General features: G+C 50.6%; 2 protein-coding genes across 5 annotated transcripts in view; one reads left to right on the top strand and one right to left on the bottom strand.

The window, feature by feature from the left end:
- The window catches only part of VIPR1 (vasoactive intestinal peptide receptor 1), a 34,725-nt gene extending 25,629 nt beyond the window's left edge, over nucleotides 1–9,096 (bottom strand). The window contains exon 1 of one of the 2 annotated variants that reach the window (XM_050780413.1): nucleotides 8,918–9,096. In XM_050780413.1, the coding sequence (XP_050636370.1) occupies nucleotides 8,918–8,995 (78 nt within the window). In that variant the 5' untranslated portion in view covers nucleotides 8,996–9,096. The remainder of the gene's footprint in view (nucleotides 1–8,917) is intronic. The other variant, XM_050780414.1, reaches the window with a different exon arrangement.
- HHATL (hedgehog acyltransferase like) overlaps nucleotides 1–25,311 on the top strand; it is a 464,648-nt gene that overhangs the window by 193,816 nt on the left and 245,521 nt on the right. The window lies entirely within an intron of this gene.

Here is a 25,311-nt window from a genome sequence, read left to right as displayed (position 1 = left end):
CATTTCTCACCAAGGTACCATCCCAACCCCATTTCCCACCAGCAATAGGGTTCATTCTACTTTCTGGCCCCTTTCCAGCCTCTCCTGATTCTCCTGTCCATTCTCACCTCTCATGACACTGTAACCTGAAAACAGGATGGATGTTAGTGGATATTTATTGTTTCTGCCTTCCACCATCTTTTGCTCTCTTCTGATGCCATGTTCTCCTCTGTGTCTAGGAAACAACCTCCTTCCCTACCTCTAGTTCATGGAGTGCTGATGAACTCTCTTCCAGGGGATTGACATGTGACCAAGGCTTAAGTCAATCAGAGCATTCCTGGCCACAGTGCCTGACACATAGCCCGAGTCAGGCTACTCAGAGCCGGGAGGCTCACTCCTGGGACTTTGGATTAAGTGATTAAGCAAGTGAATTTGCTTTTTCCCACTGGACTGGAAACCTTAAAGGAAGCAAGGGCTCAAGCTTCTGCTGTCTTCTTGTTGACAAGTGGAACACAGGGATGAAAACTACACAGCTGAAGGCAGAATAGACAGATGGAGAAAAATCAGGTTCTCTTAATATTGTCTGGGTCTGTGAATGCAGCCATACCTGAAACCAGCCCTATTGCTAGCAACATGAGCTGATGCCTTGCCTTCATAGCTTGGCTCAGTTGAGTTTTCTGTTGGTCGCTGTAAACAAAAGTGTCCAGCCTTGCCCTCTGAGGGCAGGACAACAGACGCCCTCACTTTCTGGGCCATCTTAAGCCAGGACTGTGGCCATGTAGTTTGCCAAGAAATATTTGTTTCTCAATCACCATGGGTGCCTAGGATTTCCGGCAGCTTTGGCTTGCAACTCTCTGAGGGTGGAAGAGTGTTGGGTCAATTTCTCCAGCCAACTCTGCTCCCTCAGCTGCACAGACACAGAGCCTTTCCTTAGAGGCAGTTTGGAGAGAAAGGAGGGGTGGGTACTGAAGCCTGTGGTGTTTATGAAAAAGTGGGTGTGGTCTGGAAGATGAGCTCTCTCTTTGTCACAATTTAGTTTAGTGTTGAGCCCTATCTGGGGAGGGGTAGAGGAAATGGAGACCCAAAGAGGGACCTGAGGTCACCCAGCAAATGCGCATTCCCAGATGGGACCTAAGTCTCTGACCGCTGGTCTGGAGTGCATCAGTCCTTCTCCACAGCCTCGCCTTGGGTCCTCTGGTCAACCATTGCCCTTTGAGGGACCGGGCCAGGGCAGCTCCCTCTAGTCCTTATCACTGAGGAATTCAGGCAGACTTTGGACTTCCTCTCCCACTTACTTATTTCCCTATTCTAAACATCCTCATTATCCCTCTGGACTTCAGGCACACAGAGAGAGTTGAAAAATTCCCTGGCTGAATATAGCCAAGCCTACTGATCTTGGGGAAGTGTTCCAGGGTGGGATATAGCTAGAGTCTGGGCTTCCTACAGAATAGGTATGCTGTACTCATTCTGTAGAGGTAGGTCATGGAGGATGTGCGAGTTAGACAATTAGAAGTGGAGTAAGAGCACCCCAGAAAGTAGAGCAGCGTGTGTGCAAGCATGGAGGCATGAAAATGCCTAATACATGCAAGGTTGCGAGAAGCCTGGTGTAGCTGCAGCAAGGAGTTCCAGGGGCATTGGGAGACAAGTTGAGAGATGTAGACTGGGGTAGGATTGGGAAGGGCCTGGAATGCCAGTTTTCAATGTGAGCTTTCACTCCTAGGCCATGGGGGCCAACAGATACTTGAACTAGGAGACTGAGGATGGGGGATGCACATTTTACAAAGATCCCTCAGGTTGCAGGTGGTGGGGCTGAAAGCTATTGCACCAGTCTAGGCAGGAACTAATGAAGCCTGGGCAGGACAGTGGATACAGAGAAGAGGGGGCATAGAGAGGAGGGGGCAGGTGGAATGAACAAGACTTGGTTAGTTCCTGTCTCCAACTAGACTCAGGATTCTCCTGCCAACTCCCTGTCATTCACCTCCCACATCCAGCTAACACCATGGCAGAGGACAGAAGAAGATCAGGATGGAAGAGATGCTGTGGACTTCTTCAGTCTTGCCTGGGTTCCTTCTGGGCTTAGGAACTCCTGTCCTAAAGAAGGTGCTGAGAGCCCAGCCTGGCCCAAAACTCTCTAGTCTCAGCTCAACTGCAGGGTCAGGCTGTCTTTAAGCTTACTTTTTGGAGCTCAGTCCGGCACAGGAATTGGTGAGGGGCTAGAGAGAAAGCCCTGCTTTTGCCTCTCCATGTGGGGTTCTCTGATATCTGGAGCAAAGGCTAGGTGTGGTGATGGGGGTATGGGTGAAGATGCTGGGAGTTGTAGCTGTTAGATGCAAGGGGCTCTGAAAGACAGGGTGGGCCACGCTCAGGTTCGTAGGCCATGTTCAATCTCCTCAAGGGAAGCCTGAGACCACAGCTACTGCCTCGAATCAGAAGCCCCAGCCTCGTCATCTGGGGCCAGGGAACTAGGGCAGGAGGAGCCAAGTAGCGCAGCAGGAAGCATGAGTCCCTCTGAGGAGCAGCTGGTCTCTGAGAAGAGCACAAAATGCAGCAGGCTGGATAAGGTGAAGCAGGAGAAAAAACTATCTGCAAATTACCAAGCATGCGGAGCCTCCATGGATGATTTGTGCTTCTGAGGTTTGTCAAGAGGGCTATTTTACTTTTTTCCTGCCTGCAACTGTTAATGGAGGCAGGGGAATGGGAATTAGAGGACAGGGGGCTCAGGAGTGGTTCCATTTACCCTCTCCCCCATGACCCCAGCCCTTTACAGAAACCATCTCATATCGCATGACTTATTTGCTCTACTCCGCCAGCCCCCTGCTGAAATCATGGGGTAAAAAAGAGACACGAGGGAATGGAGAAGCCAGAGAGAAAGCAGTGTGATCACAGGCACACAGGACAGCAGCCCAGCTTCCCATCCTTGCTGGCTTTTGCATGTGAGTGGGCGAGGACGTGCAGACCTTGTAGTTGGGAGGCAAGAAGGGAGAGAGGAGAGAAAAGGTGGGAGGAGGAAAGGGCAGGAAAGGAGCAGGTAAAGGACATACAAAGGTAAGTTGGATCATGGGATCCAGGAGTCACAAAAGAGAGGAGAAACATGCTCCCAGCTTTGCAGAAAGCGCTAAAGGAAGTCAAAATAAGACTTCCCCTCACTGTGGAGCAGCCTGCTAGGGTGATGGGAGTGTGCAATAGTTTGACCTGGGCAGTGGTGACACAGGTGTACACATATGTCACAATTCACTGAGCTGTCAATTCAGATTTGTGCATTTTACTAATTTTAAAAATATCTAAAGTGCCAGCACAGCATGGACATGCCATAGCTCACCCTGGAAGTAGTCGCCCCTCTTCATGAGGTGGCAGAGCCTAGTTCAGACCACAGGTTCTAGAATGAGACTGTCTGCCGCTTCCTGTCTGGATGACTTGGGCAATTTACTCAACCTCATCTATAAAATGGGGACAACAACAATACCACCTACTTCTAGAATTGGGGTTGAGGGTCACATGTAAAAGACACCAGCCAGGCACCAGGAGCATTAGCAGTGACTGTCAAAGCTCTAGTCGTCCTCATGCCAGGCTGCCCCTGCCGTCCACACCCAAGCCTAGCCACAGCTGTAGTGCCTTGCATAACCCCAGGCAGGCTGAAGTTCCTACCCACTGACAAGTGCCAGCCACACCCACCAGAAGTCTCGAGTCTGCCAGTTAGCTTCGCTCTGTACTGATTTCTCTTCTCTTCCTTGTATCTTTACATCCCTTTGCCAACAGCCCAAAGCCTCCCCGCTGCAAATTCATTTTTTTTTTTTTTTTTTGCCAGCCTCACTTCCTCTTGGGGAAGGCTGAACTCTGGTAGAAGAGGAGAATGAGAACTGCTGTGTGAGGGTTGATGGGGTTGGGGAGGAAGAGGGGGAGACAGAGGGATACAGGATTGTGCTCGGGAGAAGAAGAACTTTCCACATCTCAGAGTGATATCAAGACAAGGGCTCTCATAATTAGCAGAACCCGAGCACAGACATTTAGCTTGTTCCCATCTAAGGGTTCTTCTTGGAAGGTTTCTTTCGGGGGCATGAAGCCTTTATTTGCAGAGGAACACAGGCTAAGCATTTAGTTTAAATCCTCTGCTGCTTGTTTGTGATCCTGGCCACACCTAGGAAACTGAGTTTGCAGGACTCAGCTTATAAACACAGTGCCTGTGGGTGACATTGGTGTTGGAGCCACCTGCAGAGGGCTGGCCTCCAGCACAGGCAGCCACAAGGCTATGAGTCCTTAGTACATGGAGGTTGGTTGGTGACCTCTTCCCCCTCCTCTGGTGACCTGCTGTGCAGGAAGAACTTGTTTTGAAGTTAGGTAGTAGGAGGCACTTCCTGAGAGATAATAAGCAGCATGAGATGGGCTGCATGAAAAGACTAGGTCCTGCCCAGTGGAGCCCAGCCTGACTCTCACTGCCAAGGCACCTGGCTTTCTCCCTTCCAGCTCGCTGGACAGTCCTGTCAGACGCAGACATGAAACTCCTGCGAGAAGACCAAGCCCTGGATAATATCACCACTCGTCCTGTGGCGCTTCATTACATTCCAGCTGGGGATATTTGAAAGATATTAAGCAATTCCTGTCAATTTTGTTAGGTGTAATGACAGTATGATAGTTATATAGAAGAGTGTCCTTTGGTTTTAGAGATGCGTTCTGAAATGATTTGGGGTAAAAGGTCAGGAAGTTTATAATTTACTTTAAAATACTTCAGCTCAAAAGCAAATGAAGCATATATTACTTGTTAGATGTTAACAATAGTCAAACCTCGGAATTGGGTATTTGCGCTTTCATTATAATATTCTCTCTGCTTGTTTATAAATTTTCACCAAAAAAGTAAAAATTTGAAACACTATACACGTGGTGGAGAGATTAAAATGCTTTTTCTTCTTCAGAAATAATTCTAAGGGGCCAGGCGCGGTGGCTCAGGCCTGTAATTCCTAGCACTTTGGGAGGCTGAGGCAGGCAGATCACCTGAAGCCAGGAGTTCGAGAGCAGCCTGGCCAACATGGCGAAACCCTGTCTCTACTAAAAATACAAAAATTAGCTAGGCGTGGTGGCGGGAGCCTGTAATCTCATCTCCTAGGGAGGTTGAGGCAGGAAAATCGCTTAAACCCGGAAGCTGGAGGTTACAGTGAGCCAAGATCACACCACCACACTCCAGCCTGGGTGACAGAGCAAGACTCCATCTCAAAAAGGAAAAAAAAAAAGAAAAGAAAAGAAATACTTCTAAGTTATGTGAGAGAGTTTGTACATACTGACATTTTCAATAGGTACAATAAAAATCATTTTGTATTGGAAGTCAAATAGGGTAAGGCAGAATCTGGGGGTTGAACAGAAGGGGTTAAGAAAGGGACTAGGCTTTGCATAGTCCCCAGGCCCCATTTCCTGCTCCATGGCCAAAGGGGCCACAGTGAAGGGTCCAGCAATGGCAGAGTTGTGGCAGGTAGAGGTTAGCGCCCCTACCCTTGTCTCATGGCCCATGTTGGACTTCCACTGAGGCTGCCCACGGTGTGAAGGCCCATCTGCTCTGAGAGGCCCCATTGCCTACCTAGGCCTGGAGCCTTACCCCCAAAATGTTTTGGCCACCTCATGAGGACACCTCCCCTAAGCCCAGGACTCCTGCCTGCCCTGGGAACCCCTGGGCAGATGAGGGCCAGAAATAGCTGTATAAGGTTCCACAGGGCTCCCAAGCTGGGGACGGAGGAGAAGGGATGACGGTCACACAGTTCACATAGCCACCTTCACAGCTTTTACCTCCTTCAGAGCTCACAGAAGTCCTGCCTGAAAGACAAACTCCATTTCACAGAGACTCTGGTGCTCCAGGGGTAGATTATATCCCACTCAGGAGGCAGAGTTGGCTCTAGCCCAACCCTCTCCTCCTGCTTCTCCTGCACACTAGGCCGAGGCCTCTCACCTTCCCTTTTGTGGTGAGGACCCTGAGGCCCTTCCACAGAGGTTAAAGATGTTCCCAAGGTCAAGCCATTGCCATGGAGTGGAGTGAGGACCAGCTCTCCTGTCCCCAGCCTGGGCTCCCCAAGGATGCCCTACAAACCTCAGAGAAGGCCTAGTCTTAGTGCACCAGGACCGGAGGGTGGAAACTTTCAAAGGGGCTTGCTTTTCCAGCATGGTACCCTGGAAGCCCTGGCCAGGCCTCACTGAGGTGGTAACCTCACTTGAGGAGGAACCTGACCCAGATGCAGCCATGTTTTCCAAAGCTCATAGGGTGGCCTGCTGGGGGCCAAGAGGGCCTGGGCAGCTGTGGTCAGCCTCTGGAGAGGGTAGAGTCAGGTGGTGGGGGCAGCAGGATGCCGGTGGCAGGGCGAGGCCTTCAGGAGCTGGTGGCCACTAATCAACCTCAGAGTAGGGGAGAAGCCAAGCCTCTCCCAGCTCCTGGGACTCCTCCTTCTGGGGCCAGGCCCATTGGTCCTGTCAACAGAGGCTGTTTTATGGTTTAGGGTGAAAGATTGGCTCATCTGGTCAAACTCTTCAGAGAACCGTCCTGCTTCTTCCAGGGAGCCTCCACTGACTGTTCCTCTCAGCAACCCCTCCCCCGGTTCTAGGAGACTGTACCCCACATCCATCTGGGCCCTTCCTCCTATGTCACTGGGTCTGGTCTCCCACACCAGATAGAGGATTTTCCCAGGAGGAGGCCTATGACTCTCCTCCCCCAGCCTTGTGCTGGGCATTGCCCTGAGCAGCTCTGCTTTTGGATGAGGAGTCCCTGTGCCTGCTGTCTGGGGGGCAGGGGCACTGGAAGGCTTGACAGGTGACCTTGGGGCAGACTTCCTCCTCTGAGACACTGGAGGTTTTCTTTCCTTTTTTTTTTTTTTTTTTTTTTTTTTTGCCTCCCTGTTCAGAGATTTCCCCTTTCCAGGCTGAAGTCAGGGCACCATAAACAGGAGTGATAAGGCCTTGGGCCTTCAACCTGAACTTTGCAGCTGCCATTTTATGACTCTGATAACTCCTGGCACCCCCCTCCAACCCCTGCAGTCACACTGAGTCCAGCTAGAGCAGCATTGCCTGGTGTCCATTCCATGAGGGAGCGATTGGTAGCTGGCGGGGAGGAAGGAGAAGCAAGGAGGGAAACAGGGACCCCTCACTCCAGCCTGCCCTCACCCAGTCCTGGTTGAGTCCCTTCTCCTCTCTCTGTGGACCCAGCTCCTGCACTGGACTGTAAGGAATATGGGAATATAGAGACCCCAGCCCCTGACCTCATAGGATGGCCAGAATAGCCCAGCCTGGGAGGTGGGTAGGGCTGAAGGGTGGAGTTAGAGGGGGAAGGGTCGAGTTGCTTGGAGCAATCAGGGAAGGCTGTCTGGAGGAGGAGATAGAGTTGGGCACTAAACGAATAAGATGTGGAAAGACAGGGGGAGGGTAGGCATTAGAGGGAGGAGACAGATTTGGGCTGTCTCTGAAGTGTGAAGCAGAAGTGGCCTGATGTGAAAGGAGGCCTCTCTGAATCCACTCTGCCCCTGAGCTCAGAAGCCTCTCAGGATGGAGGAATGGGGTGTCAGCAGTGGTTCCAAGATCCCTGGCTCATCCAAGAAGAGTTTGAGTGGCTTGAACCCGGGGTTGGGAGGGCCAGAGGGTTGTTGGAGAGGCCTGGAGGCTTCATGCAAGTTGTGCCAGAGCTGTGGCCTCTGGGACAGAGTTTGGTGAGACTTTCAGTGCTCAAGAGGTTGGTCTCATGGCTGTCATGGGTGGAGGTGAGGCTCCTGCCAATTGTCAGAGGTCTGCTCCTAGGACAGGCAATGAGCTTCCTGTTCCCAGGGTGCTCAAGACATCCGCTAGATGGAAACACAGAGATTCCTGCTCTGGTGGAGGTGATGGTGAGGGAAATGATCATGGGAGAGAATGAACTAGATAATCAAGATTCCTCACCCTTGCCCAGCCAAATTGGAGTGGGCATTTAAGGCCCTACCTAAGCAGCAACTCTAGATTACTCAAGGTCTGGGGTAGGGAGAAAATCAACCTCTGTCTAGGTCTAACTGGTGGCAGACAGATGTGGCTCTTGTGTCTCTGGACCTCGCTTTGCACGTCTGTAAAATGGGCTTCAGTAGACTCAATGAGCGCTGAGGTCTTCCCTGTTCTAGAGTGAGATGATCCATGCATCTCCTGCCTCAATCGGCGTCTGCCTCATGGCCCAGGTAAGCCATCCACAGATACACACATCACACCCACACATGGGGCACACGAGTACACATGTATCAAGGGCATACACATATCCACGTTGAGAGGAAGCAGAAGTGGGAGGAAGAGGGAGGCCACTGCTTGTTAGCTTTGGCTTCCTGCTCAGCTCTCTCTGTGCACAGGCCTGGCCCCTCCTGTTAACCATCACCCTTAGCCCCTCACTGCCCACCAGCTTCCACCTTGGGCTCTGGTACCTTTTTGGTCTGCTCAGTGGGAGGGCACAGGAAGGGATGTGCCTGTCACTCACCTGATCCCAAGAACCCCTTCTCAAATCCTGGGGCCCCCAGCACTGGTTCTGCTGCTAACACCTCCAGACCGTCACAGCACACAAGGACGGCCCTCACATCCTCCCTCTCACCTACGGTGTACCAAACCTTTCATCTCAATCGGCCGCAGTACCTGACCCTGCTCCCACTGACTGCCCCACCCCACTGCTCATTGGCAACCACCACAAGGAAGGCAAGTCTGGGGCCCACTCTTCCCCACTTCCCCTCCATTGATGCTGTGCCTGCTCCCGGCTGCGCTGGGAGGGACTGGGCACGACCAATATCCCAGCCCTCGCGTCTAGGTTCGGTCTGGAGCGGTGGGAGGAGGCGAGACGAGGTGCTTGATGTCCCCTATTCTTCTTACACAGACACGCGCACGGATGGCCCGGCTCCCGCCGCCCCCCACCTCCCCCACCTCCCGCAACTCCCAGGCTGCCGGGACTCAGGGCGGCAGGGCGAACACTCACCACCGGCCCAAGGGCGCAGGCGAGGGCGCCTGCCAGCACGCATAGCCAGCGGGCGGGCAGCGGACTTGGCGGGCACATGGTCTGCCCTGAGCCCGCGGCGGGCGGCCCCGCGCGGGCAAAGAGCTGGCGGGCGGCGCACCAGGCGGGCGATGGCCGGGAGCCTGGCAGAGTGGCGCTGGCGCGGTGGCCCCAGAGCTAAGAGGCGCAGCTCAGGGCTGGGGGCGGGCCCCGAGGGCTCGTCTGACGGGCGGCGGGTCTAGCCAATGGATGGGTGGAGGCGGGGCCGCCGCGCAGGTATGGGGCGGGGCTGAGGCCCCCCTGCGAGTGAGGAAGCTCTGCTCTCCCTTTGCCAATCCCACACCTCGGTCTTCCGTCGTGAGACATTTATAGGCCTTCGCCCCTTAAGGCTTATCACCTGGGAATCTCGATACCAGAACATGTCCCATCCTTCCATGCTCCCACCTCCGTACGCCCCCTCAGCCCCACCCCAGGGCGCTCCTCACGTCTACCCTCGGAGCCACCTCCTCCAGGAGGCCTCCCAGCCAGCCTCCCCATTTCCCACCTGTGCGCCTCGGAGGGCTCCTGTGCGCAAACCCGATTACGGGACATGAAGTGCCACTTATCTTCGCAGGCTGCGAGCTGAGGCCCAGCATGTGACCTGGGGCCGACAGAGATCGGGTTGTTTGATCCGTTTTCAACAGCCCAGATTCGTCCTTCGCGCCGAAGAAGCCGGGCGAGAGGAAGCGAGGGCTCCAAAGAGGCCCGACTCTGGGTTCCTTGGTGTTCCCTACTCTCGGGTGACCTGACGGAGCGCGTTCAGAACCTGCTGGGTGCCCTGGCCCTTCAAGCCTCGGGGGACCTGCTCCAGAGAGGATGGGTTGTCCGCACCCTCGCAGGTCTCGACCAGGGCACCTCCCCAGGGAGGCTGGGCTGCAGCGCCCTCGCGTGGGGAGCGAGGTCTGCTCCCAGCCCGCGGGCCGACTCAGCAGCTGACCTACAACGAACCACAGACCTCCTCCTCCTCCTGAATTCTCTATTTTACAGCTGGGGATACTGGGGTACTGGCCGCCTGCCTCTGGTGCTGAGATTCCAATGGGCGGCGGCTCGGCCGCCGGGTGACACCGGGCCAGCCCCTCCTCTCGTTTATTCTTCCCTGGAACGGGGAGCGGGGTCCCCAGCTCTGCGCCCTGGGAGCGCGTCTTCTTGTGGACCAAGCGCAGGTGGCTGCTGGCCCTCTTTCTACGGGCTCCAGCCTGCACAATCGAGGCTAGAGGTGTGGTCGCGGCGGCAGGATAGCGTGGCTGGCGGAGCAGTGTGATAGAAGGCGGGGCGGAGTTCCGTGGAGAGGCGGAGAGGGCAGCGGGTCCCAGCGCCCTGAGCAGAATGTGCGGCTACCTGAAGGAGGTCCCGCAGGCGCGCAGGAGCTGAACAGCAGGCGCGCAGGAGCTCCCTGAGGACCCACCAGGGCTTCCCTCCCTACAGCGAGGGAACGTCGGAATGCTGCCATGGGTTAGGCTTGAGGGGAGTCGGGGGAAAGCCGGGAAGGGATGAGTACCCTGGCCCTTTCTTCAGGGCGTGCTTACACTTTCTTTCTGCTCTCTCTTCTTCCTCCCCTTTCTTCCTCCCTTCCAGCATTCCAGTCCCTGCACTTGCTCTTTTTCCCTTCCCCACCTCGTCCTTCCCTTCCTGCCTACCTCCCTCCTTTCTTCCATGCACATTTATTAATCGCTTTCTGTGTGCCAGGCCCTGTGCTGTGCACTGGGGGCACAGAAGTGGATGGGCGGCATCCCCTTGCCATGAGGGGAACTTTGGGAACTACTGTGCTCCCTGCAATTTCTACCTCCTTCCCGATATAATCAATGAGGCTGGACACAGGCCCTGCCTTAGATTTGGGAGCTGTAGAGACGCCTCTTTCCTAGCCTTTCTTGAGTTTGTACTCAATCTCCCAGTGGTGGGAGGGTTTGAATGATCCTCAGCCCTCTCCTCAGCTATCCACACCCCTGACGACTGCTGTTAGCTCAGAAATCAGGGGTCTTTGTCTCTCCTTATGACCCTGTGTACCCCGTCTCAGGTCTCAGTTCCCTGGCAGGACAGTGGAATTGTGTCTTTTTCCTGGGAAGTTACTTCTGCTGCCATGGTGTCCTAGGAGCCCTAGATGTGAAGAGCACATCTGTAGGTTTGGGGTGTTGTGAATCCTCAGCCCCCACTCCTCAACACACACATACACACACAGCACCTAGCCAGCTGCAGGATGCTGAAATCCCACCGTTAATATGTTATCCCCCCTGGGTTGTTGAAGTTCTCCTGCTCTCTAGAGGACAAGGTTCTTGGACACTTGAGGGTGTATGATGGGTGTGAGGATTGGAGAGGCAGACCTCACTTTGCCATGTGACCCCCAGTGGATGGCTGGTGTGCAGGATGAGGAGAGAGGGAGAGGGACTGGCTACCAGTGGGGATGGGCTGCCTTCCCCTGGCTCTGGAGCGGGGCCCACACTACCCTTCCTCTGTTGGAGGGCTGGATGGCCCGGCTGGAGGCAGTGAGCGACCGGGAAGGCATCTGATGTCTTTGCAGGCCTTGCTCCCTGGAAGGGAGCAGGTGAATCAGAAATAATTGTTTCCTTGCAGATTCTTTGGGATAAACATCACTTCTTTGTTCTTTCAGAATTGTTCTCCTGGGGTATCCACCCTTCCTTACCTATCAAAGGGCACAAAACATTCAGAAATGAAAAGAGCAGAAAGAAAATAGCAAAACCAAACAAAAGCCTAAGAAATTCAACCAATGTTAAATGTGACCATGTTTCAACTAATTGCTCCCAAATGTCCTGTCCTGTGTTCTGAGGCACTGGGGGGAGGGGAGGTCAACCATGGGCCCACTCTTGGGGAGTCCTGTAGAATCTGCTGAGGGAGCCATCCTTTCGTGCACCCAGTTGATCTGGGAAGGCTTCTTGGAGGAAGAGGGATGTCAGAAGCAGAGGTGGGGCCGATGGACAACCTGAGGGAGTAGGAAGCCTGTGGTCCCAATCTCCCCACCCTGTCCAAAGCCTAAGCCCCTCTGGAGTCTACCTTGCCTTCCCAGTCCAGGTTTGAGGAGGAGAGCCATAGTCGCCTCCTACTCTCTATTCCCCCATGTCCTTCTTGCACGGATTCCTCCCTGGGGTGGTCTGTTCTGAAGTCTTCCCTCTGGGATCCCTAAAACCTGTCCCTAGTCTCCAGCCCCATCTCATATCCCTTCTGGATGTCAGAATCACATGGGTGCCAAGGACACGGGAGGTGGCGGGAAAGAGAGAGAAGTGGAGTCACTTGCCATCCCCCGTGACAACAGGCATGGCACAAAGAGAATCTGCAGTTACTCATTCGGAGCCTGCCTGGCTTCCTGCCTGTCTCATCCATGCAGTGTGTGCCGCCCTCGCCTCCTCTCAGAATCGTGCACTCACTGACTTCAAGACTCCCAACTCAGGGGCTCTACGGTGGAGTGGGAAGGGGGCTGGGGAGCCACAGAGTGGCCTTGACCTGTATGGTGGAGGCAGATGGTGAGGAAACCACCTGGCTGGGGGAGTCACTGCTCTAAGATTCCCCTGACAGAGCCACCCACATTGCTGTCCGGATGCAAGCAACATTTGCTTTCTCTGGGCTTCTAAGTTGAAGGGACCTACACTTTTGGTCTTTATCCATAGAGCGGGGCTGGCAGCTCCGGGAATATGGAGTGATCACCACCTCCCCAGGGTGCACCTTCTTTTGGGACCAGTTCTTCCTGTGAGAAGATGCACCTTAACTCCAAGCTGTAATTTGGTGGAGTGCAGGAGAGGCCTGGGCAGGCATTTAAAGAATAAATATTCCCTTCATCCCTTCCATAACAGCACGCAGTGAGTATCATTCATTCACCCTTCACGTATCACCACCTACACTCATCTGGGGGTTGGGGATGTGACTGTGACTTAGACATGGACTGTCCTCTGCAGGGAAGCCTAGCAGTGCTTGGGTGTGGGGTTGTGGGGGATCTTCTGGTGGTGCTACAACTGCATCTAGGAAGAAAACCAAGTTCACAGGAGAGCAGGTGATGGAGAAAGAATCATCCTGACTTAATAGATTTGGAAATGAAACCCAGGGACAAGTTCTGAAATGGCCATCCCTGGTCCTGGAGGCTGAGGCTTAGAGCTCTGTTGGGGGAAGGGTGGTGCTAACTATAGGTGTGTCAGTTCAGGTCCTCTAGTGAGCAAATGCTAAGGTGGAGTTAGGAGTGTGAACGTTTATTGGATGGCAGGGGGACCAGTGAGAGACAAAAGAGGAGAAAGTAGGATTGGGCAGAGAGAGACTCCGACTGTGATGCAGATCTGAAAAAGTCTCTGCCAATTTGATAGCAAGTTCCAGGGCAAAGGCTGGAATAGAAGCCTTAGTAACCCTACTGTGCTTGGTCAATGTCTGGGGCTGTCTGTGAAGAGTATTGACAGGCTGGGTCATAGACCTATTCACCAGAGCCTGAAGGCAATGTGGCTAGAGGCCCCAGCTCATTGCCCTCCTCACAGTTGAGTGGCAAGCTCTTTCTAAAGGGGGATCCAAGTGATGCCCCTTTACAACTGCCACAAGGGGAAACTGAGGCATGGAGAATGAAGTGTGTGAGAGAGCTCCTGCTCCAGGAGATAGAGGAAGAGGAGACCTAGGTCCTACCCTTGGAGCTCCTGGTCTGGGCACAGAGAGGAAAAGCCTGAGAACTCCTTCCCTCAAAACCCCAGGGCTTGGTTTGGTCCAGGGGGTCAGCAGTCTGTCACCAGACAGCTTAGCCAGGGGGTTGTATTAGTCTGTTTGCACACTGATGATAAGGACATACCTGAGACTGCGAAATTTATAAAGAAAAAGAGGTTTAAGGGACTCATAGTTCTATGTGGCTGGAGAGGCCTCACAATTATGGCAGAAGGCAGAAGGCAGAAGGCAGGCAAAAAGGGCTTGTGCAAAGGAACTCCCATTTATAAAACCATCAGATCTCGTGAGAGTTATTCACCACTTCAAGAACAGTACGGGGGAAACCGCCCCCATGATTCAATGATGTCCCACCAGGTGCCTCCCACAACACATGGGAATTATGAGAGCTACAATTCAAGATGACATTTGGGTGGGGACACAGCCAAACCATATCAGGGGTCATGGTGTTGGGAGTGTGGGAGACTCTAAAGGGGAGTACTGCTCCACCCTGTTTTCAAAAGCAGCCACAGCTTCTGGTCAAATGCTTGCTGCAGCGTGTGTGTGTGTGTGTGCGTGCGCGCGTGCGTGTGTGTGTGTGTGTGTGTGTAAGAGAATGTATGTGCCCTTGTGTGTGGGCATGAGTTCATACAGACACATCTACTTCCAGCCAGGGGTCTGAGAGCAGGGCTTGACCAGTGTGTGCAGGGAGGACGTAGAGTTAGGGGCAAGGTTCAAGGTAGGTAGGGCAGAGAGGGGCTGAGTTTCAGAGGGTGCCCATGACCACAGACAGCACTGCATCATCTCCCAGAGCTCATTTCCGAGGCAGTGAATTCCTGAGGGGGGTGAGGCCACTTCTCAGCCCAGGGAGAGCTCAGACTAACTCCACAGGGGATCTCAAAGTTCTCACGCTCACCTCCCCCTTCCCAGTCCTGCATTCCTGTGTGTAGCTGACCTTCGGCAGAGATTCTGAAAAAGGGAGATAATGTAGGCAGGACAAAACAGACATGGAGTTTAACGTAATTGATGCCACCAGAGATTAGTGTGTGTGTTAAAAATGTGAGGGTATCCACTGGGGAAAAAAAGAAAGTATGTAACTCCCAGATAACCAGAAAAAAAGAAAAATGAAACTAAGAAAACTCCATGTATCCAATAAAAGATTGTTTGGGAGGATTAAAAATAAAGATTGTTTGTTTGGGAAGATTAAAAATAAAGTTTGTTCGTATGAGAGGATTAAAAATAAAGATATATGACAAATAGAAGCATCAAATCATGTATCAGAAATAATTACAAACATGAATCATCATAGTCAGTGGGAATGAGTGAGAATTTAAGATAGAAAACAAAAGGCACAAAGAGGATAGTTCATATTGTTGGACCACTCAGTCTCTCAAGAAGATATAAAAATGTCAAGCATCTATGCATCTAATGCTATAGCCTCAAGTTATGCAAAAAAGAGAGGGACTGTCAAATCTACAGTCATAATGGAAGAGTTTAACACCCTTCTCTCAGGAATTCTTTTCAGCTCTCAGAATAAGGACAGCCACATCTCCCTGTATGTGTATATGTAACTAAAAATATCGTGTCCAGCAACCAAAGCAAGTGGCAGAATGATAGGTATGGTACAATGTTACTTTTATAGAGTTAACAATACTATCTGCAAATAATACTATGTAACTTTTATGGATACTAAGTATGCAGTAAAAGTGTAAATCATGTCCAGGAATGGTAAACACAAAGGCATGTTGTTAGTTACCTCTGCAGAGAGAGTCAGGGAAGTGGAATAAGGGAGATATATTCTTTTTTTTTTTTTTTTTTTGAGACAGAGTCTTGCCCCAGGCTGGAGTGCAGTGGCAACATCTCGGCTCACTGCAACCTCCAACTCCTAGGTTTAAGTCATTCTCCTGCCTCAGCCTCCCGAGTAGCCAGGATTAGTGGCACACACCACCACACCCGGCTAAGTTTTGTATTTTTAGGAGAGACGGGGTTTTGCCATGTTGGCCAGGCTGGTCTCGAACTCCTACCACAAATGTGGCTGCTTGAAACAGCACTCATTATTATCTCACATTTTCTAGAATCAGAAGTCCATATAAGGGTTAGCTGAGTCCTCTGCTTGAAATCAGAGTGTCAACCAGGACTGTGTTTTCATATGAAGCTCAGGGTCTTCTTCCAAGTTCATTCAGGTTGTTCAGTTTTCATTGTTATTCCAAGTTCTTTCAGGTTGCTCAATTTTTTGCAGCTATAAGATTCCCTATTTTTTTTATTGGCCATTGACTTGGGTGTCATTCTCAGCTTCTAGAGGTTGACCTCAGGTTCTAGCCATGTGACTCTCTCTGTAGGTAGTTCACAACATAGAGGTTTGCTTTTTTTGACAGGCCAGTAAGAGAATATCTGCTGCAGCTTTGAAGCTGCCTGACTTATGTCTCTGAGCTCTAGAACCTCCTTTTAAAGGGCTCACCTGATTAAGTCAGGCCCACCCACACTCACAGGGAGCGGATTATACAAGGTGTGCACACCAGGAGTCTGGAATCTTGGGTGCCGTCTTAGAAATCTGCCAACCATAGGAGGGATACACAGGGGATTCTGAACTGCACTGAATATTTTATTTCTTTAAAAAATGTCTACAGCAGGCCAGGCATGGTGGCTCATGCCTATAATCTCAGTACTTTGGGAGGCCAAGGAGGGCAGATCACAAGGTCAGGAGATCGAAACCATCCTGGCTAACATGGTGAAACTCCGTCTCTACTAAAAATACAAAAAGCTGTGCGTGTTGGCAGGCGCCTATAGTCCCAGCTACTTGGGAGGCTGAGGCAGGAGAATCGCTTGAACTCGGGAGGCAGAGGTTGCAGTGAGCTGAGATTGTGCCACTGCACTCCAGCCTTGGTGACAGAGCGAGACTGTCTCAAAAATAAAAATAAAAAATATATATAAAAAACACAATCTACAGCAAATATGACATTATATTATGGTCTAATAAAACTGGGTGACAGACACTTTGGGTTTGATTTTCTTATTCTTTTCTCCCATATGTTTGGAAATATTCCACACATAGATAATTAATAAATTTTAAAACACCAGAAATCACCCTTCTAAGCAATTATGGTAAGGAAGTAAAAATTGGAATTATACATTATTTAGAAATCAATAAGGATGAATATTAAAATAAGAGATATGAACATTCTAGTAACTGGAGGAAAATTTGTAGCCTTAATTACATTGATAATAAGCAAGAAAGACAAAATTAGTGAAACAAGTTAACAGCTAAATATACTAGAAAAAATAATAATTTAAGTCCAAAGAAAGAAGGAATTAGTAACTATAATAACAGAAAACAATGAAATAAAAATAAAATATTGAATTGATTAAAGTAAACTTTCCTCTTGAGTAGACCAGTAAATAGACAAAGGTTTAGCATGGCTGATCACAAATGAAAGTGGAAATATATAAGAGAAAGGACATAGTTCCAAGAATACAGTATATTTGAAAGCTATAAGGGAATACTATCTTAATGCCAATGTATTTGAACATCTAGGTGAAATAGGTGCTTTTCGAGAGAAATATAAACTATTAAATTTACCTGTAAAAAATGCCAAGCTCAGATAGTTTTATAAGAGAATTATATAAACCTTTAAGGCACAGATAACTCCTATGTAATCAAACCGTTTGAAAGCAGTGAAGAAGATGAAATGTTTTCCAACATATTCTATGAGGTATCGTAATTCTGACAAAGCAAATACATGGTAAGTAAAGAAAACTGTATTTCCATTTTATAATTTCATGGACATCAATAAATATATAAATCTATGAATTAATTTAATACATATTTAATGTCTAATGTTTAATTAATGTTCATACATGAATACAGAAGCAAAAATTAAACAACAGGGTCAATAAAGTACAAAGTTGTTTTAGTTCCTGAGCTAAGACAAGGGAGACAAACCACTGCTGCCCCACTGGGGAAGGTTTGAGGCAGGTCTGTTGTCAGCTGCTGTGCCTTAGGCAGGGCGCTGCTGGCCGCTGCCTGGTGAGGTGAGGGGACCTGGGCCCAGGGCAGGTGTGGGCAGAGGCAGCCTCACCTGCCAGGTGGGAGTTGAGACTGGAGGAGAGGACCCTGGCTGGTCATAGAGTGGTTGCCCTTGACAAACCAGATGTTTCCAGAAAGGGATGGGCCCAGAGTCTGGGCTCCCATGGACTGAGAAGGTAGAGCACAGCCCAGGTCTGTGCCACTCTGACGAGGACCTTGGGACCTTGAAGAAACGCCCAGAGAAATCCAGGCACAGCCATATCCTGATCCTTGCAGAGCAGGGGTGGGAGTATCTATTTAACTTTCTTTTGACCCATCAGCCAGACCTGGGTTCTGACCTGGGGCCTTTGCAACAACCACTGTGTCATTCCCCCGATTGAAGGATGGGTTCTAGGACTGGGGCCAAGCTTGTGGCGAGGACCAGGCAGAGAGAGCAAGAGATCTGAGCTAGGTTGGGGAAGCTTAGCTCTAATCCCTCCTCTGTCCCCCATTGCAGCCACAGGTGTCCAGCATAAAGGCCTCTAGGGACGCTAGGCCCCACTGTGCCCACAGGCAAGCAGCCATGATCACTAAATGCTTCTTCTTATCATCTTTATGACTCTGATGATTACCAGAGTGCTGGCCCCATGTTCGGCCCTGGAAGTGTGTGTCTACTCTCCCTGGGGAGACATGGCTAGTTTAGGGTCCCAAGGCCCTCTTGAGAGTGGCACAGTCCCTGATGGCTGCCCACAGTGGCAAGGTAGGCTGGTGTGCTGCCACTGGACAGGGACTGTGGCCTGCAATATGGGGTCTGCAGCAGATAGCCTCAGATCTCACTGGAGCCAGAAGCCCCCCGGCTCCCTCCTCACCTTTCCTTCATTTGGGTGGAATCTCAGTCCATTGACTCAGGTTCAGGAAATATGGCTTGTCTTTATTTTCTATAATTCAAGTTAATTTTGACTTTATACTCTCATTACACCGGATTGGCAAAAAATAGAACTTCAGCCTTTCTTGGGTTCCTGCGTGGTTTGTTGTGGGAAAATGTTAGAGTTCTCCTTCCTTCTCGCCCTCCATTCGTTGCTGGTTCTGCCAAGACCTACAGGATCCCAGCTTGCATGGTTCTGGCAAGTCCAGGGCCTGGGGCTTTGGGGACTGAGGATTTGGTGTGGCTGGAGCCTGGTGTCCAGGGCCCAGCCTCCTGTGTACCCTGCAGTCCCCTTCCTGAGGTGGGAGCAGGCAAAGAACAGGTGGGGAGCAGGTAGTGAGTCTAGTGCTGCTTAAGGGAGACAGTTTGGAGGAAGCCCAGGGAAGTCCTCCCCTTTTCCTCCTGGGTCCCCAGGCTTGCCACTTGAAAACAAATGCCTGGTCAGGAAGTGTCTTGAGGTCACTTCTGCTTTTCTTGCAGCCTCCACCCTCCTCTGCAGTGACAGGAATCATTTCTGGGAGAAGAACAGCAAAGACCGTCTCATGCTCTCATTGCCAAGTTGGGTCCCTAATGCTTTTCCCAGATCCTCACCTCCATTCCCTTCCAAGTGGGGCCGGGACAACCTCAGGCTGTGGTGGTGCTTGCTCGGTGGAGGAAGGAGAGGCCCCAGTAGCACCATCTTTTCTCCTTTTGAGGAAACTTGGTGAAGGCAGCACTCAACAAGGAGAGGAGGCCTGGGAAGCTGGGGGTGGTGGTGACCAGGGGAGTCAAACTGGAGCTGCCTGGCAACCTAGCTGCAGAGAAAATCCAGCTGGGTAGGACCACCTGCGCAGGGCTGGGAAGGAAGCCAGGAAGATGTTTGCTGAAGATAGAGGGGCGGGAGGAAGAGAAAAGAGGAAGGAGAGATAGGGGAGGAGGGATGAGGAAGGAAGGGAGGATGAGGAAGGTGGGCAGAGGATGGAAAGTTGGGAGAGAAGAAAAAAATGAGAGGGGAGGAGGGAGTGGGGAGGGAAGGAGAAGCCAAATGCTGGAGCCAGGGGAGGAAGGGGAAGCCTTTTCTTCCAAGCTCATCCCTGACTTCTCTCTCTCATCCATTGCTTCCAGTCTCAAGTCTTCGTTAACTCATCCCTCACCTGCTTACCTGTTCACCTGCTCATCACAATTGCTTCCTCAGAATCTCTGGCACCCCACTCTCCAATCTCAGTATCTGGATTGAGTGTTATTATTGTTTCTTAAGAAGAGCTTCAGGCCGGGTGCGGTGGCTCACACCTATAATCCCAGCACTTTGGGAGGTCGAGGACAGTGGGTCACTTGAGGTCAGGAGTTCGAGACCAGCCTGGCCAACATGGTGAAACCCCAGCTCTACTACAAATACAAAAATTAGCCAGGCATGGTGGCACACGCCTGTAGTCCCAGCTACTTGGGAGGCTGAGGCAGGAGAATCATTTGAACCCAAGAGGTGGAGGTTTCAGTGAGCTGAGATCACGCCACTGCACTCCAGCCTGGGTGATACAGTGAGACTCCGTGTCAAACAAACAAACAAAAAAACAAAAACGAACGAACAAACAAAAAGAAAGCTTCAAAATACATGAAGTGAATAAAGTATTGTAATGATCTTCCATGCACCCATCACTTAATTTTTTTCCTCTGTCCCTCTACCTCAACCACGATCATTTTGGATCCAACTACAGATCTATCATTTTATCTGTAAATATTTCAGTGTGTACCTCTAAAGGATAAGGACTTTAAAAAGTAACCACAATACCATTACACACAACACCATTTTCACTCCTAAGAAATATGAACATTCCTTAATAGCATTAAATATCCAATCATTATTTAATTTTCATTCCTTGCCTTATAAGTGCTTTGATTGATTATTTATGTATTTTTATCAATTGTTTGCTTAAATCTGATTCACACATTCAGATTTCACACAGAGACTCCTCTCAATCTCTCTGCCTGTGCTTCTCTGTTCCTTGCAGGCTCTCTTTTGAAGAAACTGTGTTGTGGGTTCTGCACATGAGCATCCTCCTGTCAAAGTTTGTGGCTTGTGTCCCTGTGGTGTTATTTAATACATTTCTCTCAGACTAACTATTGTGGAACATATTTTAAAACATCGGCGAGATCCTGTGGCTCCTTAGTTCCGAGCACTTACCAGGCCCTGAGTGACTCCTCCATCACGTCCCTTCACCTCTCTTTTTGTCTTCTGCTCTCCGTGAAGCCATACCAGCCTCCCTGCTATTTTGAAAATTTATTCCTAGACCCCTCTTGTTTTTTGGTCTGTACTGGCGGCTCCCTCTGCTTGGAATGGTCTTCCCCAGTATTCCCATGGCTCCCCACCTCTCTTCTTAATGCCAGTCCCTCTCCTTAATACTGCAAACTGATCCCTTACCCCTAACTCCTAAACCTCTTTACTCTCTACTCTGTTTCATAGCACTTATCGCCTTCCAAGGCGTTGCGTCTCTAGGGTACCTGGAGGCAGTTCTTACATCTGCCCTTTCTCTACCCACCCACTCCTCCCCTCTGGCTCCCAACCCAGTGGGCACTGCCTACTTGGCAAGGGACTTCCAGGCCAGGTGCCAAGGGAGGGGAGGAACTGGCCAGACCAGCTCATGCCTGTGTTTGCACAGGTCTGGGTAAAAATAGCCTCAGCTATGCACGCCTCTCTCGCTTCCTCTTTGTTCTGGATCCTGCCCAGGCCTGAGTCACTTGCCAGCTGTGCTTGCCCCTAGGGCTATTCTTGCCTGAGATGGGACGGGACCCAGAAGGACAAGGACAGGGACCCTGACAGCTTTAGAGGCTCTGCTGCAGCCCATGTGAACCTTGACGCCTGCTGCCACTCCAGGAAGCCACCCTGAATTGACCACTGACTTCTTTTGCTTTGTGATGTCGCTAGCTTTCAGATTATTTAACCCCTTATTTGGGGGTAGGCCTGTCTGTCCTCTGTCTTGCATGGGGAGGAGCTGGGGTGGGAAAAGAGCAAGGAGGAAGCTGGACTCCTGTCCTGGGAGCTCCCAGGCTAAGTGGGGAGACCAGAGTCTCTTGTAGGAATGAGGCAGGGTGTGAGTGGAGACTGCAGGCAGAGCTTAGCCTCTCTGGGTGGTGCAGATCAGAGGAAGGGCTTCGTGGAACTGTGCTGTCAAGGAAATGGAGGGTCGGGGGAGAGGTCTTGGACTGGTTGTGGAAGAATGCGTGTGAGTGTAACCTACGGTGGGAGAGTGGAGAGAAGGTAGAAGGCAGAAGGCTTGCTGGAGCTAAGATCACATTTGAGGGTAACTGGGCACCAGCGGAGGGCCATACGGTGGAGTAAGAAAGTATGGAACTGTGCGTAGTAAAGAAATGTCTTACACCTGGTCTGGAGGAGTGCCAATGCATGGGGAAACCTGGGGCTGAGGAGCCCTTAGTCTGAGGCCAGACTAGGGCTGGGTCTTATCCTCCCGTCCACACGGTGGGGCTGGATGCTTTGCCATAGCCAGGCTGCTCTAGCCTGGCACATGCCGGCCACTCAGCTGAGGGAGTCACTCACTTCCTGATCCTCCTGATGTCAGTGTGAAGACGCATCACACAGAGTTAATCCATCATCCAGTGCCCTTCTGATGGGGTGGAAGCCACAGCTCCCTTACTCTTGACCCACGTGGTTCAGTGATTGGGTGGGGCTCATCCTCCGCTCTGGCTCCAGTAGTGAGCACCTGCCTCAGGCCTGGCCAATGGGAGTCATGCCAATGGTCACATGCCCCAACCTGGGCCAATGAGCATCAGCCCTGGGGCTTTTGCTGGAACTGTGGGAAAGAAGCTTGCTTTTCTGCTAGTAAGCTGGGAAAATGCAAGCTTGCTGCTGCTGTGGCATATTTACCTGCCTGAAATCAGGAAACACAAGGAAATCAGATCCAAGTGATAGAGACAGATTTCTGATGACATTGTTTGAGTTCCTGAATCCAGTTGCACCTGAAGCCCTGTGAACTTTTCTGTTTCTGATATATAAATCTTTTCTTTGCTTAGGCCAGTATATGCTGGCTTCATGTTAAGTGAAACAGAAAGAGTTCTAATACTGCAAGGTCCCACTCCAACTCCCCAGCCCTCAAGTTGTTCAGGGACAGCAGAATGGAAGAGGCCACCTTGGGGAGAAGTGGGAATGTACGTGTGGTTTGTTTTAGCTCAGGACAGAAAGAAGCACTTCTTTTGAATCTTTGTGTTGGCCTCTGATCCTGCCCTGGGCAGTCTCTCCTGGACCTGGTGCTCTTTCTTTTTCCTTAGAGAGATGTTCTGCTCTCTATCCATAGAGTGAGCAGAGCCAGTGTGGTTCCCCCAGACATCCCCCTCAGTCCTGCCAGGATGTGCTGCTCCTTCACAGTAAGGGCTTCCTGCATCCCCTTCCACCCATCCCCACTGCTTTCCATCTGGAAGAAACATTCAGTGTCAGTGTGCGAAAGGAAGACAGTCTTTACAATCTTGATGACAGTGTTGATCTCCATTTATTTCTTTATTCTGGGGATTCATTTCCATGTGAAATCTGTCAGGAAAGCACATGTCGAGAGGAAGTTTTAGATGCTGAATTTGTGAGGATATAGCTTCAGCTACGTGGGCTAGAGATGGGAAGAACAGTGGCTTAATTAAGAAAGGGATTTATTTCTTTTTCATAGAGAAGCCAGAGTTGGTGTGGAGGCTCTTGCTGTGACATGAAAGGTCCAGAATTCTTTGGTCTTTCTGCTCCACTATCCCTTGGATGTTGTCTGTATCAGTTATTGTACTGGTTTGCTCTGGCTGCCATAGCCAAGTACCATAAGCTTGGGGGCTTAAACCACAGAAACTTATTTTCTTGCAGTTCTGGAGGTCAGAAGTCCAAGGAAAGGGTGTTAGTAGGATTGATTTCTAAGGACTGTGAGAATCCCATGACTCTCATCCAGCTTCTGGTAGTTGCTGGCAATCTTTGGCACTCCTTGGCTCGAAGAAGCATCATCCCAATCTCTGCTTTCATCTTCACGTGGCATTCTCCCTGTGTGGCATGTGTCTCCAAATTTCCCCTTTTTATAAGGACGTCAGTCATATTGGTCTAGGGCCCACTCTAATAAGTTTATTTTAACTGGATTACCTGTGTAAAGACATTTACTTCAAATAATGCTACATTTTGAGGCCCTAGGGGTTAGGACTTCAACATGTAAATTTTTGACAGGAGAGCCAAAATACAATCCATAGTAGTTATTTAGTATTATATAACAAATTAACCTCAAACTTAGCGGCTTAAATAAATTATTTATTAAGTCTTATGGTTTTTGTCGATCAGGAATTTGTAAGAAACTTGGTTGGACAGGTTTGGCTTGAGACCTGTCATGAGTTTGCAGTCAGATGTCAGCTAGGGCTGTAGTCACCAAAAGGTTTATTTGGGGTACGATCTATTTCCAACCATTTTCTGTCTCACATGGCTATTGGAAGGAGGGCTTGGTTCCTCCTCACCGAGACCTTTCCACAGGGCTACTTGAGTGTCCTTATGTCATGGTGGCTGGTTCTCCAGAGTGAAGGACCCAAAGGACTGAAGTGGATGATAGAGTGCCTTTTACGACTGTCTGTGGGAGTCATACACTGTCACTTCTGCCATATTCTATTGATCACAGAGGCCATTCTTGGTTGAATGTGGGAGGAGGCTACACAAGGGTGTGAATATTAGGAGGTAAAGACCTTTGTCCACACGGCCCAGGTTGCACACTGCTGCTTCTGCTTTCCAGGCAGTGGGAAGAGGCAAAGGGGAAGAAGATGGCATGCCCCTTCCTAACAACTGAGTGATTTGGAAGTTGCACAGTCACCTCTTCTCACATCCCACTGGCCAAAACTTAATCACTATGGCCACCCATGGTTAAAATATACAGCTGAGCAATATAGCCTTTATAAGAGGCAGTCGTGTGCCCAGCTTAAAAACTCTATTACTATGTGTCTCAGTTTGGGTCTCCCTGGAAGCAGAACCTGGAGCAAATTACTTGGGTCCAGGTAGTTTTTTTAGGAAGTGACCCTAGCAGGCTGCAGGAAGGGAGCAGGGAATGTGCCGTCAAGATCTCTGCTTCAGAAGATGGGGGCCTGACTCAGCGAGAACCTCAGAAGCCTCCCAGAGTGAGTGGGAAGCTGGGCCATTTATCTATGGGTCCTACTCTGGGGAATTAACTCCCCTGCACTTCCTGGCTACATCTCCCACTCATCCCCCACAGCTGACTCTGTGGCTTTTAAAAATAGCCCTGAGACAGGCAAAATGAGAGACCTATGACTGTTGAGGTGGGATGTTGAGGACTGGTATAGAGCTGGCCCCTGTAACTGCCACTGTAATGACAGGAGGGGCCCCAAACATCTGCTACACTCTGGAAGAAGCAGAGGTCAGACTGGGGAACCATCCTAGCATCTTTCATATAGTTTGCCAATTTTGCCTGCCTTGCCCCCTACCCAAAGTTCTTAAGGACAGGGGTCCAGGTTGTGCAGCTTAAAGACCTTGTGTCAGCCACTGACTCCCAAGGGAAGTGCTGTGGGCTCACTTTAGTTTGTGCCAGGGAGTTCACTTCTCAGCCCTGCTGTACCAGCCTTCAGTGACAGCCCAAAATGGTCTATCTCCAGGAAAGTCCTGGAGTGTGGACTCTATCACTCCCAGACCCCCTACTTGGAAACTGAGGTCTGACCTATTGGTCCTTGGCCACCACCCAAAATCCCAATTCAAGGGGCTAAGTCTGGTGCCTCTTAGGCTCTTTTTTCTATTCCACCCTGCCAGGAACCCTCCCCTGCTAAGCTCCTTGCTGGGCACAGTGGACAAGTTCA

The sequence above is a fragment of the Macaca thibetana genome, chromosome 2 (genome assembly GCF_024542745.1).
Source record: "Macaca thibetana thibetana isolate TM-01 chromosome 2, ASM2454274v1, whole genome shotgun sequence".
Lineage (NCBI taxonomy): Eukaryota > Metazoa > Chordata > Mammalia > Primates > Cercopithecidae > Macaca > Macaca thibetana.
The sequence above is the reverse complement of the archived record's forward strand: the minus strand, read 5'-3'. Positions and strand labels throughout refer to the sequence as shown.